The 19660-nt window shown below is 35.2% G+C and overlaps 1 protein-coding gene and 1 pseudogene across 1 annotated transcript in view; one reads left to right on the top strand and one right to left on the bottom strand.

Moving 5' to 3' along the window:
* Catspere (catsper channel auxiliary subunit epsilon) overlaps positions 1-19660 on the top strand; it is a 158413-nt gene that overhangs the window by 25240 nt on the left and 113513 nt on the right. The window contains exon 7 of the mRNA XM_071619668.1: positions 14924-15001. Coding sequence (XP_071475769.1) covers positions 14924-15001 — 78 coding nt within the window. The remainder of the gene's footprint in view (positions 1-14923; positions 15002-19660) is intronic.
* On the bottom strand, positions 17715-18337 carry LOC114087044 (nucleophosmin pseudogene; annotated as a pseudogene).

Raw genomic sequence — 19660 nt, forward strand, 5'->3', positions numbered from 1 at the left:
TTTAATTATTATTTTTATTTGGTGCTGAGGATCGAATCCAATGTCCTGCACATGCCAGGCAAGTGCGCTACCGCTTGAGCCACATCCCCAGCCCAAGAATTTTTTTTGTTCTTATATTTGCTTATTTGTTTGTGTATATACATATAAAGATGCTTAGTTTTCCTTTTTATAATCGCTCCTTTTTGTTGTCCATTTTATTTTGCTTTTTGAGTGTTAGTGGGTTTTTTGTGCTTCTGGGTTTTTTGTTGTTGTTGTTGTTGTTACTTTCACTCCTATCTTTTTCCTCTTAATAGCTAAGTCTTTCTTATTCTCTCTTTATTTTCTTTTTCTTCCTTCCTTATACCTTACCTGTTGCCTATCTTCTGCTTTCTCTCTTTTCAACTCTTCGATATTCTGAATTTTATTTTGTGTTCCTTCCCCCATCCTTTCTTCTTAGTAAACTGTATTTTACTACATTTTAAAACTATTTAGTTTATATAATTTCAGCCCCCACCATTCATGTTGCAATAATTAGTATTGTAGACGTCATAGTTGACATGGTATTTACTTTAATGCTAGATCAATTTTTTTGGTTTTTGTTCATTTCTGAACCAAATATTTCTGGTTTTGTGGTGCTTGGTGTCATGGATGCCATATTTGGCCCCTGCTTATCTATTTCAATGCTTGTCTATTGCTCACTGCTGTTGTTGCTGTAGTTTATTCCCCCTTTTCTGTGAGGTGCTGGGAAACTAGGATGACACTAAAAGTTCATGGGATACATACTTTGCTGCTAAGCTACACAGAACACCTACTCCCCACACAACCTAATGCTGCTCAAACTCCAGCAATATTTAAAACAAAAAGAAAGAAAGACAAAAACCCCAAGCCAATGACCAGGCCCAAGTCGGAATGGTTAGAGAGGGGCCTCAGTTCCCAGTCATGGAACATTCTCTGTTACAGCAACAGCAAAGAAAAATAACACAAAGACTGTGGATACCACACCTATGAGGGCCCTCAAATTATGTTGCTCCCATACTCTAAGAACATACAGAGTTATCAATTCTAGAAGATCAATCACAGAAACTGTACCCCATATGCCTTGCTCTATACAGCACAACTGCCTGACCTACTAGAAGGACCCCATTTTGTGAGATCTGCAGAGAAAGTGGGATCTGCAAGATGTGACACAGTATACACTGTATCAAAGTACATTTATCACTAAATAAATTGTTTCCCCTGGGGCAGGGAAACAATACTGTGAAATCCACCTGGAAATACATTCAACAATTAACAATAAGCTAGTGTCTCAAAAAACTTTGCCAAGAGAAAACTGTGCCCTAAGAGGGCCCTTGCATAAAAATGGAAGACTATCCCAGTAGGCACAAACTTTAACAAAGGAATATAAGAAATATTTAAAAACAAGGTAGCATTTGAAAGGAAAGTGACCACAACACTTGGAGCAAACAAAAGATCTTTATTGCAGCAGTGCAACAAAGAGAAAAGAAAGAAGGAAAGAGAGAGAGAGAGAGAAAGAGAAAGAAGAGAAGAGATGAACAGGGAGAGAGCAAGAGCAAGAGAGAGACAGAGAGCGCATGCAAGAAAGATAAAGAGCAAGAGAGAGAGAGCAAGAGAGAGGGAGCCTGGCAGGAGGGAGTTTTTATAGCCCAAATCTAATGGGACCTCTGGGTCTGCAAGCTGCCTTGTTGGCTCAAGAGGGGGTTAAGTGTTCAGCCTTGAGCAGGGTTGAATGTTCAGACTTGAGGCAAACAGGTGATAAAGGACCAAATAGAGGGGGGTTTGAGTGTGTGGGCTATCTTGCAGCCAACATCTGTTCAGCCTGCCCTGCAGACAACACAGTTCAGCCTGCTCTGCACCCAACAGCATTCATAATTCACCAGCAACTTACTGCATACATATTGAAGTTGATGAAATACTGGATAAATAATTCAAAAGACTAATTATAATAAAGATTAATGACTCCAAAAAAAACACACTTTAGAACAAAAAGAAAGTCTTAGAAATACAAAAAAAATTAGAGATAATTCCTTGCATCCTATCAGATTACAATGCAATGAAATTAGAAATCAATAACAACAACAACAAAAAAAAACCCACTTTAACACATAGAGAGTAAGTAATACACCTTTGAATGAGGACTGGATCATAGAAGAAATCAGGGGAAACAAAATATTATTTGAAACAAGTACGAACAGAGATACAATGTACCAAAAGCTTTGGGACAGTATGAAGGCAGTTCTAAGAGGAAAGTTTATACCATTGAAAGCCTACATTTAAAAATATATATATTCAGAAAGATCCCAAGTATACAATCTAATGTTACTCCTCAAGGCCCTAGAAAAGCAAAATCAACACAAAGGATCAATGAAACAAAGAGTTGGTTCTTTGAAAAGATAAACAACATTGATAAGCCATTTGTCAAACTAATCAAAAGAGAGAAAAAACTAAATCAACAAAATTAGAGACAGAAAAAAAGAAAAATCAACACAGATACCTCTAAAATTCAGAGAATCATTAGGAACTATTTTGAAAATTTATACTCCAATAAGCTGTAAAACCTAGAAGAAATTGACACATTCATAGACACATATGACCTACCCAAAGTGAACTAAGAGAATATAGAAAATTTAAATGAACAATCTCAAGCAATGGGATTAAAGTAGTATAGAAAACCTTCCCACAAGGGAAAATGCCAGGACCAGATGGATTCTCAGTTGAGTTCTTCCAAACCTTTAAAGAAGAACTGATGCCAACATTCCTCAAATTATTCCATAAAAGAAAAAGGGAGGGGCTCTGGTTGTGGCTTAGTGGTAGAGAGCTTACCTAGTATGTGTGAGTCACTGGGTTTGACTCTCAGCATCACATTTAAAAAAATGAAGATATTGTGTCCATTTACAACTAAAAATATTGGGGAGGGGTAATGCTACCAAATTTATTAGCTACTATCACCCGATAACAAAACCAAAGACACACCAAAGGAAAGAAACTGCAGACCAATGTGTGTGTGATGAACATAGATGCAAAAATCCTTCATAAAATATTAGTAATCCATGTTAAAAAACACATTAAGAAGATAATATAACATAATCAAGTTGGTCTCATCCAAGGGATTCAAGTTGGGTTCAACATGGAAATCAATAAATATAATTCACCAAATGTAAATATAATTAAGAACAAGAATCACATGGTCATCTCAATAGATGAAGAAAAAAGCCTTCAACAAAATACAGCACGCATTCATGTTGGAAATGCTAAGGAAAATAGGGATAAAAAGAAACTGCCTCAACATCATAATGGCTACATGCAACAAATCCAAAGCCAACATTATACTGAATGGAAAAATCCTGAGAGCATTGGTTTTTTATTCATTTCTGAACCAAATATTTCTGTTTTTGTGGTGCTTGGTGTCATGGATGCCATATATCAGGGACAAGAGCAGGTTGTACACTCTCTTCTATTTAATATAGTTATTGAAATTCTAGCCAGAGCAACCAGGCAAGAGAAAGAAATTAAAGGGATACAAAGAGGAAAACAAGAAGTCAAATTATCTCTGTTTATGACATGATTCTATATCTAGAAAAAAAAAAAAACTCTGCCAGAAGAATTGTACAGCTGATAAACAAGTTTAGCAATGTGACAGAACACAGCTCAATATACATAAATTCAATAGTTTTTCTATACCCCTATAATGAATCTGATGATCAAGAAATCAGAAAAATAATTCCATTCACAATGACCTCAAAAAAATACTAGGGAATAAATCTAACCATGGAGATGAACGACCTCTACAATGAAAACTACAGAACACTGAAGAAATAGAACATGACCTTAGAAGACAGAAGGACCTCCCATGTCCTTGGATAGGCAGAATCAATATTGTCAAAATGGCCATAGTACCCAAAACAATATACAGTTTCAATGTAATTCCTATCAAAATACCAATGGCATTCTTCACAAAACTAGAAAAATCAGCCCTAAAGTTCATAAGGAAGAATAAAAGAACCAGAATAGACAAAGAAATACTGAGCAACAAGAGCAAAACTGGAAGGCTTACCATGTCTGGTCTTTAGTAGCAAAAACATGATGGTATTAACATCAAAAAGATATGAGAACCAATGTAATAGAAGACAGAAACCTATATAGATACAATCATCTGATACTTGACAAAGGTGCCAAAAACATGTTGGGGGAAAGGTAGTCTTTTAAACAAATGGTGTTAGGAAAACACCATTTCACCCTTATGTGAAAGACTTAAACTAGATCCCTATCTTTGGTCTGGTACAAAAGTCAACTCAGAGTGGATCAAAGACCTATGAATTAGACCAGAAACTTTGCAACTGCTGCTAGAAGGAAACATAGGCTCAACACTTGAACATGTTGGTACTGTGAAAAATCAACTTTTTAAACAAGACCACTACAACTCAAGAAATAAAACAAAGAATCAATAAATGGGATGCTGTCAAATTAAAAAGTTCTGCACAGCAAAGGAAACAATTAAGTGCATGAAAAGAGAGCTTACAAACTGGGGGAAAATCTTTGCCAGCTATTCTTCACACAGGGGATTATTATACAAAATCTATGAAAAACTCAAGAAATTTAGCACCAAACAAATAAATAACCCAAACAATAAATGGGCAAATGATGTTAACAGAAATCTCTCAAAAGAATAAATACAAATATATTTAAAAATGTTCAACATCCCTGGCAGTCACAGAAATACAAATCAAAACTACATTGAGATTTTTTTTCTCAGTGCAGTTAGAATGGCAGTCATCAAGAATACAAATAATAACAAATGCTGCTAAAGATGTTGGGGGAACTGTACATTCAAACATTGTTGGTGGTACTGCAAATTAGTACAACCACTTTGGAAGGCAGTATGGAGTATTTCTCAAAAGACTGGACATGAAAACATCCTATGACCCAGCTATCCCCACTCCTTGGTTTTCATGCAAAATAACTAAAATCAGCATACTATAGTGATACAGGCACACCAATGTTTATAACAGTGCAATTCACAATAGCCAAGTTATGGAAGTAGCCCAGGTACCCATCAGCAGAGGAACAGTTAAAGAAAATGTGATATAGATACATAATTGAATTTTACTCAGCCCTTAAAGAATGAAATTGTTGTTTACTGGGAATTGAATGGAACTGGAAAACATCATGCTAAAAAGTGAAATAAGCCAAACTTCGAAAGTCAAGGATCTAATATTTTCTCTCATATATAGAAACTAGAGTAAAATAAGGGGACAAAAAGTGGAGGGGGTTATCCCATGAAAATAGAAGGGAGGACAGAAGAGGAACAAACTTGAGCCATAGAAGCCACTGCTGAGATGAGGTAAAGCCAGTTGAACTTTTGCCTACCATGGGAGCTGGTTTATCTGATTTGAACCTGGTACAATTCCCACAGCAAATAATATCAATCTACTTGTCAATCTCTCATGTTGAATTTACTGACTAAAGTATAAGAGATCCATATGAAAACTCTTCAGAACTCTTACTTTATTGATATATGTGTTCTACCACATAAACATATGAGGGAAATTCATAAATGCAATGTCATCTTAATAAAAACTGCATTAGTTCAGAACTCGACAGGTGTGTTTTAGTCAGCTTTTTTGTTGCTGTGACCAAAAGGCCTTGCAAAAGGTGGAAAAGTTTTATTTGGGGGTTCACAGTTTCAGACGTCTCAGTCCTAGCCATTAATTCCATTCCCCAGGGCTGGAGGTGAAACAAAACATCATGGTGGAAGAGTGTGGTAGAACATCACAGAACATCACACCGGGAAGTAGAGAAAGACAGCTCCCCTCACCATGGACAAAATACAAAGCTGGAAGGCATGCCCCCAGGGGCCCACCTCCTCCAGCCACATCCTACCTGCCTACAGTCCTCACCAAAGTAATCCCTATCAGCAAATAAATGCGCTGATTAAGTTAAGGCTATTATAACCCAACAATTTCACCTCTAAACCTTCTTGCAGTGACTCACACATGAACTTTTGGGAGACACCTAATATCAAAACCATAACAAGGTGCTTCCAGAGTTCCTATGGATAACCAAAATCAAACAAATAGTTTCCAGAAAAATTTAATAAGAAGAAAAGGGAGAGGGTACAGGTTATACCAGGAAATAAATATACCATGAAGCCTCTGTAAAAGATAAACTGTGAGATACTAACTCTTGGCAAGGAAATCAAGATCAACAGAAAGCATAGCAATCTAGAAATAACCAAAATACATTTCAGTCTTTAGTCAACAATTACATATAAGATGACTAGTCCATCTCCTTCCCAAATTAGTGGGGAGGAGATAGACTAGTCAATAAAGGTGGTAAGATCATGGAATAGCCATTAAAAAAAAAGTTATAATCAGACCTTACACGATACATCAAAATAAATTTGAAATGGGTTAAATAGGTAAATACAGTAAAACCAAAGAAAACAGATGAATTATCTTATAATTAATAATTGGAGACCTTTTAAACTATACCACAAAATTGAGAAAAAAAATATGGTAATTTTTACTCCATAAAATTAAAAGACAAATAAATGATAGATAACATAGTAAAAAATTATCATAAGTCAGGAGAAAATGAAATATAGGTGGAGAAATACAACCTGAATAACTAAAAAAATTAATTCTTAATATGGAAATAAATTTTCACAAAAATTTTTTTAGTAGTTAGAAATGTAATTTTTTTGTGGGGGTTACCAAAGATTGAACTCAAGGGCACTCAGCCTCTACTGACCTACATCCCCAGCCATATTTTGTATTTTATTTAGAGACAAGGTCTCACTGAATTGCTTAGCACCTTGCTTTTGCTGAGGCTGCATTTGAACTCCTCTCTCAGCCTCCCAAGTTGCTGGGATTACAGGCATACACCAACAGCTCAGCCAGAAATGTAATTTTTAAAAGCAAAAATCAAAACAAAAACCTTATAGTCTCAAATTGCTCACCATTCTGTTGCCTTTCTATATCTTATATAGTGCTATTTGAGAAAACTAAAGTCCATTTTGTGTGTGTGTGTGTGTGTGTGTGCATGTGCGCATGCACATATGCCTGAAAATTTTATTTGGCTTTTAAAATTTCCTTTCTTTTTCATGAAATCTTTTTTTCGTTTCTTACTTTTCTGTGTTTCATATCAATTTAAATGTAGATTCTTTTAAATCACATATTATTAAGGTTCTGATTCTTCTGTTTACCATACTTGCTTACTTGTGATAACAATTTTGATTGTCAGTTAAGCTTTAATAAGGGTATGATTTATCTTTAGTTGATTTCTTTTTTTTATTAGTTGATTTTATTTTTTAAATACATGACAGTGGAATGCATTACAATTCTTATTACACATTTGGAGCACAATTTTTTATATCTCTGTATATATGTTCACACCAGTTCATGTCTTCATACATGTACTTTGGATAATGATGTCTATCACATTCCACCATCATTGCTAACCCCCTGCCCCATCTCTTCCCTTCCCACCCCTCTGCCCTATCTGGAGTTTGTCTATTCCTCCTATGCTCCCCGGCCCTACCCCACTACGAGTCAGCCACCTTATATCAGAGAAAACATTTGGCATTTGTCTTTTTGGGATTGGATAACTTCACATCTTCTCCAACTCCATCCATTTACTTGCAAATGCCATGATTTTATTTTCTTTTATTTCTGACTACTATTCCATTGTGTATATATGCCACATATTTTAATCCATTCACCTACTGAAGGGCATCTAGGTTGGTTCCACAGTTTAGGTATTGTGAATTGTGCTGCTATAAACATTGATGTGGCTGTGTCCCTGTAGTATGCTGTTTTTAAGTCCTTTGGATATAGACCGAGGAGAGGGATAGCTGGGTCAAATTATGGTTCCATTCCCAGTTTTCCAAGGAATCTCCATATTGCTTTCCATATTGGCTGCATAAATTTGCAGTCCCACCAGCAATGTATGAGTGTACCTTTTCCCCCACAACCTCATCAACACTTACTGTTGTTTGTCCTCATATTAGCTGCCATTCTGACTGGAGTGAGATGAAATCTTAGAGTAGTTTTGATTTGCATTTCTCTAATTGCTAGAGATAATGAACTTTTTTTCATGTATTTGTACATTCTCTTCTGAGAAGTGTCTACTCAGGTCCTTGGCTGATTTATTGATTGGGTTATTTATTTTTTTGGTGCTTAGCTTTTTGAGTTCTTTATATACCCTAGAGATTAGTGCTCTATCTGATGTGTGAGAGGTAATAATTTGCTCCCAAAATGTAGGCTCTTTATTCACCTCACAGATTACTTCTTTTGCTGAGGAGAAACTTTTTAGTTTGAGTCCATACTATTTATTGATTTTTGGTTTTAATTCTTGCACCATAGGAGTCTTATTAAGGAAGTCGGGGTCTAATCCCACATGATGAAGATTAGGGCCTACTTTTTCTTCTATTAGACTCAGAGTCTCTGGTTTTATTCCTAGATCTTTGATCCACTTTGAATTGAGTCTTGTGCATGGTGAGAGATAGGGATTTAATTTCATTTTGTTGCATATGGATTTCCAGTTTTCCCAGCACCATTTGTTGAAGATGCTATCTTTTCTCCTATCATGTTTTTGGTGACTTTGTCTAATATAAGATAATTGTAATTTTGTGGGTTAGTCTCTGTGTCCTCTATTCTGTACCATGGGTCTACCATTCTGTTTTGGTGTCAATACCATGCTGTTTTTGTTACCATTGCCCTGTAGTATAGTTTAATATCTGGTTTAGTGATGCCACCTGCTTCATTCTTCCTGCTAAGGATTGCTTTAGCTATTTTGAGTCTCTTATTTTTCCAGATGAATTTCATGATTGCTTTTCTATTTCTATGAGGAATGCCATTGGGATTTTGATGGGAATTGAATCAAATCTGTAAAGCGTTTTTGGTAGTATGGTCATTTTGATAATATTAATTCTGCCTATCCAAGAGCAAGGTAGATCTTTCCATCTTCTAAGGACTTCTTAGATTTCTTTCTTTAGGATTCTGTAGTTTTCATTGTATAGATCTTTCACCTCTTTCTTTAAGTTGATTCCCAAGTTTTTGTTTTGTTTTGTTTTAGGCTATTGAAAATGGGGTAGTTTTCCTCATTTTCTTCTCAGAGGATTTGTCACTGATATACATAAATGCCTTTGATTTATGGGTGTTGATTTTATATCCTGCTATTTTGCTGAATTCATTTAATAGTTCTAGAAGTTTTCTGGTGGAGCTTTTTGGGTCTTCTAGGTATAGAATCATAGTGTCAGCAAATAGTGCTAATTTAAGTTCTTTTCTTCCTATATGTATCCCTTTAATTTCTTTTGTCTGTCTAATTGCTCTGGCCAGTGTTTCAAGAACTATGTTAAACAGAAGTGGTGAAAGAGGGGATCCCTGTCTTTTTCCAGTTTTTAGAGGGAATGCCTTCAATTTTTCTCCATTTAGAATGATGTTGGCCAGAGGCTTATTGTAGATAGCCTTTACAATGTTGAGATATGTTCTTGTTATCCCTAGTTTATCTAGTGTTTTCAACATGAAGGGGTGCTGTATTTTGTCAAATGCTTTTTCTGCATCTATTGAAATGATCATATGACTTTTATCTTTGAATCTATTGATGTGATAAATTACATTTATTGATTTCCATATGTTGAACCAACCTTGCATCCCTGGGATGAATCCCACTTGATTGTGGTGCACGATCTTTTTGATAAGTTTTTGTATTTAACTTGCCAGAATTTTATTGAGAATTTTTGCATCTATGTTCATTAGAGATATTGATCTGAAGTTTTCTTTCTTTGATGTGTCTTTGCCTGGTTTTGGAATCAGGGTGATATTGGCCTCATAGAATGAGTTTGGAAGTGCTCCCTCTTTTTCTATTTCCTGAAATAAATTTAAGAGTATTGGTATTAGTTCTTCTTGAAAGGTCTTGTAGAACTCAGTTGTGTATCCATCCGGTCCTGGGCTTTTCTTGATTGGTAAGCTTCTGATGGTGTCTTCTATTTCATCACTTGATATTGGTCTGTTTAAATTGTGTATATCTTCCTGATTCAATCTGGGAAGAAATTTGTCGATGCTTTCAATATCTTCTATTTTATTGAAGTATAAGTTTTCAAAATAATTTCTAATTATCTGTATTTTTGTATTGTCTGTTGTGATATTACCTTTTTCATCACGTATGTGGTAATTTGATTTTTCTCTCTCCTTCTCTTCATTAGCATGGCTAAGGGTCTGTCAATTTTATTTATTTTTTCAAAGAACCAACTTTTTATTTTGTCAATTTTTTCTTTTGTTTAGATTTCATCTCTAATTTTAATTATTTCTTGCCATCTACTGCTTTTGCTGCTGATTTGTTCTTCTTTTTCTAGGGCTTTGAGATGTAGTGTGAGGTCATTTATTTGTTGACTTTTTCTTCTTTTAAGGAATAACTCCATACAATGAATTTTCCTCTTAGTACTGCTTTCATAGTGTCCCAGAGATTTCTATATGTTGTGTCTATGTTCTCATTTGCCTCTAAGAATTTTTTAATCTCCTCCTTGGTGTATTCATTACCCATTGTTCATTCAGTATCATATTGTTTAGTCTCCAGGTGATGGAGAAATTTTTATTTTTTATTTTTTCATTGATTTCCTATTTTATTCCATTATGATCTGATAAAATGCATGGTAGTATCTCTACTTTTTTGTATTTTCTAAGAGTTGCTTTGTGGCATATTATATGGTCTATTTTAGAGAAGGATCCATGTGCTGCTGAGAAGAAAGTGTATCTGCTTGATGAAGGTTGAAATACTCTATATATGTCAGTTAAGTCCAAGTTATTGATTGTATTATTGAGTTCTATAGTTTCTTTATTAAACTTTTGTTTGGAAGATCTATCCAGTGGTGAGAGAGGTGTGCTAAAGTCACCCAAGATTATTGTGTTGTGGTCAATTTGACTCTTGAACTTGAGAAGAATTTGTTTGATGAACATAGCTGCACCATTGTTTGAGGCATATATATTTATGATTGTTATGTCTTGTTGGTGTATGATTCCCTTGAGCAGTATGTAATGTCCATCTTTGTCCCTTTTGATTAATTTTGGCTTGAAGTCTACTTTATTTGATATGAGGATGGAAATCTCTGCTTGCTTCCGCAGTCCATGTGAGTGGTATGATTTTTCCCAACCTTTCACCTTCATTCTGTGTATGTCTTTTCCTATCAGATGAGTGTCCTGTAGGCAGCATATTGTTGGGTCCTTTTTTAAAATCCAGTCTGCTAGCCTATGCCTTTTTATCAGTGAGTTTAAGCCATGAATATTCAGGGTTATCATTGAGACATGGTTTGTATGTCCAGCCATATTTCTTTATTTTTGTTATTTAACTTGACTTGATTTTCTTCTTTGATTAGTTTTTCCTTTAGGGTACTACCTCCCTCTGCTGGTTTTCATTGTTGTTTTTCGTTTCTTCTTTATGGAATATTTTGCCAAGGATGTTTTCTAGCTATAAATTCTTTTTAACTTTTGTTTATTATGGAAGGTCTTTATTTCATCTTCAAATCTAAAGCGTAATTTTGCTGGATACAAGATTCTTGGTTGCCACCCATTTTCTTTCAGAGCTTGATATATGTTGTTCCAGGATCTTCTCTATCTTTCAGGGTCTGAAAAATCTGTGCTGAAAAATATGCCATTATCCTAATTGGTTTTCCCCTATATGTAATCTGATTCCTTTCTCTTATGGCTTTTAAAATTCTTTCCTTATATTTTATGTTGGGCATTTTAATTATAATGTGCCTTGGTGTGGATCTGTTGTGATTTTGTACATTCTGAATCCTATAAACTTCTTGAATTTAGATTTCCAATTCATTTTTCATGTTTGGAAAATTTTCTGATATTTCATTGAATAGATTGTTCATTCCTTTGGTTTGGACCTCTATGCCTTCCTCTATCCCAATGACTCTTAAATTTTTATGCTTTTTATGCTATCCCATATTTCTTGAATGTTCTGCTCATGGTTTCTTACCATTATCACTGTGTGTCTATGTTCTTTTCAAGATTATATATTTTATCATCATTGTCTGATGTCCTATCTTCCAAGTGGTTTACTCTGTTGGTGATGCTTTCATTTAAGCTTTTGACTTGGTTTATTGTTTCTTTCATTTCAAGGATTTCTGTTTGGATTTTTTTTTTTTTTAGAACTTCTATCTCCCTGTTGAGGTGATCTTTTTGCTTCCTGTATTTGTTTATGTAGCTCCTTATCAAAGTGATCTTTCACTGCTTGTATTTGCTTTCTTATATCTTCCTTGAGTTCACAGGACATTTTAACCATGTACATCCTGAACTCCTTCTCTGTCATTTCCTCTGTTGTGGCTGCCAGTGATTCTAATGATGTGGTGACTTGATTTGTTTGGGGCACTTTCTTCCCTTGTCTTTTCATGTTGCTTGGGTGTCTTCCTTTCCAGCTCTGTGGGTTTGGGATGTTATTGTTTTTACTCTATAGGCTTGCAGTGCTCTTGTAGGATTCCAAGACCCCTCCTCTGTGGGGAAGGACAATGTTAACAGATCCCAATATCAACTATATACCACCTATAACAATTTGTTGTTATTAAGACGTTTACAGTTTAGTCTCAATGTACAAAAATGTTGGATTCAATTGTTATCTAAAATATAATCAGTAGTTTTATAAAAAGGTTTACAGTTTCTGATGTTTGTCAATGAACTGGGGGTGAGGCATAGGACGATATGCTGAGGAGATAGGATGTGAGGATTTAGAGTTAATAGATCTTAGGAAGTGTGAAAGAGAAATTTAATAAAGAGGGTTAGTAGCAAGAGAATAGACAGGAAGTAATTTAGGGTAGGCAGGTACGTGGGAAGACAGTAGAGTGCATAAAACAAACATACATATGTATTTACAAAAATACAGGATATTAAAATGGTAAAATTTGGAGGGGGAAAGAAAATGAAAGAAGAAAAAGGGGGAAAGGGCATATACAACACCTCTATATTATATTATTCAGATGTCTTAGTCCGCAAAATTCTATTTCATGCAAACTTCTTGGTTTCACATATGTTGGGGGTGTGAGGGCCGGAGCATAAAGGGGTAGAAGAGGAAAAAAAAAATTCTGAAGGAAGAAACCAGGGTTGTTGCTAGTTTTAGAGATCCATATCTTTCCTTCCTGCTTCTCTTCTCATCCAATAGGTGGGGTTGTCTGTTGTAAGCTGGTGTCTCTGCCATCAGGCTGGTGGAGGTAACCAGGGTGGGAAGGCTGGTCCTGGTGTAGGGTGACTGGAAGCGGGAGTGGCACCTGCCAGTCCCTGCAGGAAGACTGCACCTCCTGCACCTCACGGGTCTCTTTTTGGGACTGCTTATATGACTTGAGCACCCGGTACTATCTACCTATCTTGCCTGGAGATTTCCCAATTCCTGGTCTCTCTGTTAGGCTCCAGACTTTAGCCCCATCTCCCTCTCCCTTAGCAATTCCCAACTGAGTAACCTCTCACTCCGGGACTCCTGTGGGCAGCACTCTGGTCACAATGTGCACCAGTGTTGGGCAGCTACTGTGTTGGGTTACCACCACTGGGGAGAGGGGAAGGTTGAAAACCTGGTACCTGGCTGCTCGAGATTCAATCTGGGAGCTGCCCCCACCTAATATGGCAAGAATGTTGAGCCAAGATGGAAGCGGTCTGCTTTCAGCGTTGGGGTATCTGATGAGGTAGGGGGAGCCAGGGAATGGCATTGTGCTGTGGGTAGGTAGCAGCTGAGTGACCTGCATGGGAGCAGAACAAAGCCTTGGAGATCTGCAGATGTGTTGATCTGCTAAGGAGCTCGGGAGCCCTGCGTTAGCTAGAATTTCAGACTTGGGTGTTGGGAACCAGGGGTCCTGCTCTAACGCTGAGGCCCAGAGCCCTGCAGGGGGTCACAGCGCTGGTGATTTCTGCAGAGAGCAGCTGTATAGGGGTCCCCTAACACTCTCAGAGATGCAGTATTCCAACTAGGTGAGATCTGGATCACAGAGCGACACAGAATGCTGCCTCCCTCTGGCTCATCAAATTTCACCACCCACAAATAAATTTTTTAAAATTAACAATCTAGGGCTTGGGATGTGGCTCAAGCGGTGACGCACTCGTCTGGCATGCGCGGGGTGCTGGGTTCGATCCTCAGCACCACATTAAAATAAAATAAAGATATCGTGTCCACCTTAAAAAAAAAACCTAAAAAATAAATATTAAAGTTAACAACCTAATAAAAAACAGGAAAAGGAAATAAAAGTGAAACATCTATGGTTTCTTCATGATTTAGAATAAAAATTAATGAAAATTTAACAAGAATATGTAAAGCTGAAAAATTAATGAGAGTGTGTAAAGAAAAATTAATGATAACATGTAAAAATCTCTAAAATATAATTAAGTGAAAAAAATATAAGGTTCAAAAATGTGTATTTAGTAAGCTAGCATTTGTATCAAATGGAGGAAAAATTATTTACTATTCACAAAAATTATGGGAAACGAGTAATGGAGTACAGGGTAATAGAAACTGCTTTTGCTACATATTTTAATATAATTCATTTTTAACTATGCAAATAAATTATCTAGTTAATAAAAAATAAACAATTAGATGTCTATTGAAATGGTCAGACAAAATAAGTTATAATTAACATGTATAGAATTATTTTTTTAAAAAAAAAGTGTGTTAGTATTAGGAATTGCTGTGTCTATGGGTATAAAGAAAGATATATAAACATTTGTATAAAATTTTAACATTAGTTACTTAAGGATGTAAAGGGATATTTTTAACCCTTCATAAATCTTTGACTTGTTTCAGTGATTAAATACTGCTTTGGATTTTTTAAAAAATGGAATAATTCAATTTTTTTTAATAAATGAAAATATTTTTGGATTATTTTGCCACAACTAAAAACTAATTGTGTACAAAATATAAATAAATACAAAAACATTTTCTTTTTTAGAATGTCGTAATATGGGTATATGATCCAGAAAATTCAGACTCTGAGGAAGTACAACTCAATGCAAGTGAACCCTCACTGGTAGGTGGAAAGATTATTGTCATTATTCCTGCTTTCCTTTTTTATTTTTTATTTTTTGGTATAGAGGTTGAACCCAGGGTTCTTAACTTCTGAGTTAAGAACATACCCAGTCCTTTTTATTAATTTATTTTTTAAATTTTGAGACAGGGTCTCACTAAGTTGCTTAGGTCCTCGCTTAGTTGTTGAGGCTGGCTTTGAACTTGAGATCCTTGTGCTGCAGCCTCCCAAGCCACTGGGATTACAGGCATGCACCACCACACCTGGCTGTGCTTTTACTTTCATCTTTCTGTATCCTTATATTTTCAACATATGTCCTATAAGAACCATAAATGTTTTTTTATGGTTTTATCTTGACCAGCATTAAGTATTAATAATTAGATCATTAAGTCCAGTTACATTTAATATAGTTACTGATACATTCTTATTTTTTGCTTTAAATTTTGTTCTCCCTATTTTATTTTCTTTCTTTTGTTGCCTGTTGGCAGTTTTTAATCTCTCAACACTTCATCATTTCACTGTCTTAGGAAATTGTCTTTCATCCTGTGACTCCTTCAAAAGCGTTTTAGCCTAGGTTCAAGAAAAGTGTAACAGAGAAGGAAAGAAATATAGTTACTGTTCTAGGGTTGTAGCTCAGTGATAGAGCGCTTGCCTACTATGTATGAGGCACTGGATTCAACCTTAAGCACCACAAAAAAATAAATAAATAAAATAAAAATATTGTGTTCATCTACAACTAAAAAAATTTTTAAATATACTTATTTTGTGTGTGTGTGTGTTTTGTTTTGTTTTGTTTTGGTGTGTGTGTGGTACAGGAGATTTAACCCAGGACCTTGCACATTCTAGGCAAGCGCTGTAGCCTCCAGCCTCCTGGAAATCTAGTTTTTAAGTTGTCAGTACAGTAGGACATCAGAGCAGAGTCTCACCAAGTCCCTCCAAGGAGTTATGCAGAATGTATCTTAAAATTATTCACCAAACGAACAGAATACACCTGGGCATTAGCTTCACAAAGTAACAGAAAAGCCCCCATTCTCCATTGGTCAAAGGTTGCTGCCAGATTAAAAAGTGGGAGTAGAAGAAGCAGGTTACAAAAGGTAAATAAGTAATAATCCAATATTTTTTCTTCCAGCTACTTTAAAATATTTGTCTTTTGTTTTCTTCAGTTTTATTATGCTGTGTCTAAATGTAAATTTTATTCATTCTTTTTAGTCATATAAAACATTAGGATACATTTTGACATAATTAGAATATTGTGAAATACATTTGCTCTAATTCAGTCCTTGGCCCTTCCACCTCCCCCATTCTCTCTGTTCCCCTCCCTGTATAATACTGATCTCTCTGCAATTTATTTATAGTATTTTTAAAAATTAGTATCTTGAGGATATAATTGATGTTGGAATTCGTTGTTCTATATTCATGCATTCACTTACAAAGTTTGGTTAGATTCATTCCACCATCCCCTGCCACCCCATACCTCCCTCCTCCCCCTTAATTCCCTTCATCTATTCTACTGATCCTCCTCTATTTTGATGAAATTCTCTCTCCATTTTTTTCTTTTTCCTCTCTCTTCTCCTGCTCCTTATTTTGGATTATCTTCTGCATATCAGAGAAGACATTCAATCTTTGACTTTTGGGGATTGGCTTATTTCACTTAGCATGATAGTCTTCAGTTCCATTCATGTACCAGCAAATGCCATCATTTCGTTCTTTATGATGGAGTACTACCCCATTGTGTGTGTGTGTGTGTGTGTGTGTGTGTATCACATTTACTTTATCCATTCTTCTGTTGAAGGGCACCTAGCTTGGTTCAATAGGTTGATTATTGCAAATTGTACTATTGTAAATATTGATGTGTCACTATAGTATATTGATTTTAAATCTTTTGGATATATACTGAAGATTGGGATAGCTGGATCATATAGTGATTCCATTCCTAGTTGTTTTTTTGTTTTTGTTTTTGTTTTTGAGGAATCTCCATACTGCTTTCCAGAGTGGTTGTACTAACTTGCAGTTCCACTAGCAATGTATAAGTATACCTTTTTCCCCAAATCCTCACCAACATTTATTATTATTTGTAGTCTTTAAAAAAGAAAAAAAATTATTTTTCCCCACACTGGTGTTTTTGTTATAGCAATTATTTATTTTTTAAGTTATTTTATTTATTTATTTTTATGTGATGCTAAGGATCAAACCCAGTGCCTCTCACATGATAGGCAAGCACTCTGCTACTAAGCTGTAGCCCCAGCCCCTATTATTTGTGTTCTTGATAATTGTCATTCTGACTGGAGTGAGGTAAAAATCTCAATGTAGTTTTGATTTGAATTTCCTTAATAGAAGACTTTTTCCAATATTGGTTGACTATTTGTGTTTCTTTTTTAAAAAAAAATAGAAACAGTACTACTTTATTAAAATACTGAATTTATTTCACATATATATTTTTGTCTCCCCACCATTTCTGTGTCCAACCACCATTACTACTATGTCCTATCATAACATTCCATACATACTTAAAAACCAAGCAAAGGGTGGAGTTCTATCTTGAAAAACTAAACAGGAATTTTGCACAACACATTCTTGGGAAGGGAACCTGGACAACATTTATCAAACACAATAGGGAAAGTTCTCACTTTGCATTATAAAAAGGACAGCCAGATACCAACTGTTTACAGAAATTAAATAAGACAGAAATTTTTTACAAACTGTTTAAACTATTTTCTTAATGAGACTTCCTCCACTGCCAGAGATCTTGAATAGCCTACAGGTTAGTCATCTGGAAGCAATTTTTCACATCATTGATGAACTTGGCTTCCACTTTGGAAAGAGAACCACCTTTATACTTGCTTGCATTTTTGCTTTAATGTCTTCTACAGAACTAGTGCCTTTTGGTGTTTTAGGAGGTTTTTTTTTTTTTTTTGAAGGATTCTTGGCCTTTGGATCTTGGTGTTGATGATTTGAGTCTTTTCCATTCTGCTTTTATATCTGTGCATTTTTGACTGGAGTATCTCATAGATTTCTTCAATGGAGCTTTTTCTTCAGTTTCCTCATCATCAAAATCTTCTTCTTCTTCTTCTTCTTCTTCTTCTTCTTCTTCTTCTTCTTCTTCTTCTTCTTCTTCTTCAGCAGCAAGCTTTGCTTTTTTTCTGTGGAACCTTGCTACCACCTTGAGGGGCAAATCTCTTTCCAGATACACTTAAGAGTTTTATATCCTCCTCCTCTTCATATTCTGTCTTTCTCCACAGCTATTAAGTGTTGTCCACTAATATGCACAGGCCCTAGACTGCACTTCAACCTTAAGACCACACGTGATATGATTTCAAAGCCCAAAGTTCCTTTGCCCATTTTTTGATTGGGTTATTTCGGGATAGTTTGGGCGGGGGTATGAATTGTTTTTGAGTTTTTCAGTTTTATTTTTATTATGCTGTGTCTAAAAGTAAATTTTTTTGACAAAAAATATTCTTCCTGGAATTATTTGACTGTGAGAATCTGGATTGGAATCTTCTGATCTTAGTCATATATTTTCAAGGTCTCAAATTTTTTTCTCCTTTCCTCTAGTATTCCAAACAATAAATATGTTAGGGTTTTTTTTACATATTCTCGTGGGATGGATTTTTTCATTTCATTACATGGGATTCCATTTCAATGTATATTAGACTATCTGACTTATCTGCTATATGTTTTACCATCTTCTTTCCATATTCTTTTTTAAACTCTCTATGCCACATTTCGCATAGAGATTTCTTTCGACAAACCTCCAGGTCACTAATTCTTTCTACTCTGATATCAAACCAACTCATTGACCTCTTTATATCAATTATTGTAGACATTTTATTTGATTGTTTAACAAATCTTCTATTTTACTTTTATAGTTTTCTATTCCCTGTAGATAGGCAAAGACATCAACAGACTGAAGGTGAAAGGATGGGGGAAAAAACATATCATTCATGTGGATCTCATGAATAAACAGGTGTTTCTATCCTCATATCACATAAAGTAGACTTCAGGTCAAAGTTAATCTTAAAGGACAAAGAAGGATGTTTTATACTTCTTCAGGGAATCATACATCGATGAGACATAACAATCATATACATCATGCCCCAAACAATGGAGCATCTATATACATCAAAAAAGCCCTTGTAATTTCAGAAATTAAATAGACCACAACATGATAATACTGTGTGACTTTAACATATCTTTCTCATCACTGGATAGATCCTCCAAACAACAACTAAAGAAAGAAACTATATAACTAAAAAAATACGATTAATAATTTGTAGTTAACTGACATATATAGAATATTTCATCCATCAATGACTGAATACACTTTCTTCTCAGTAGCACATGAATCCTTCTCTAAAACAGACCATATCTTAGGCCACAAAGCAACTCTTAGCAATATGAAAAAAATAGAGATAATACCTTGCATTGTATCATCTATGAAGCTTGTATCACTTTAATACCAAAATTTAAAAAAGATACATCAAGGAAAGGAAACTTCAGACCAATATCTCTGATCAATGATAAGGTAAAAATAGAAGCTATTCTAACACCTAGATACTAAAGAATACACTATTGGATGACAAATGTATAGCAAAATAAATCAGGAATGAAATAAAAAAATACAAAGAGAAAGAGAAAACTCAAATTACTAAAATTCCTTCTGCA

The sequence above is a fragment of the Marmota flaviventris genome, chromosome 12 (assembly GCF_047511675.1).
Source record: "Marmota flaviventris isolate mMarFla1 chromosome 12, mMarFla1.hap1, whole genome shotgun sequence".
Lineage (NCBI taxonomy): Eukaryota > Metazoa > Chordata > Mammalia > Rodentia > Sciuridae > Marmota > Marmota flaviventris.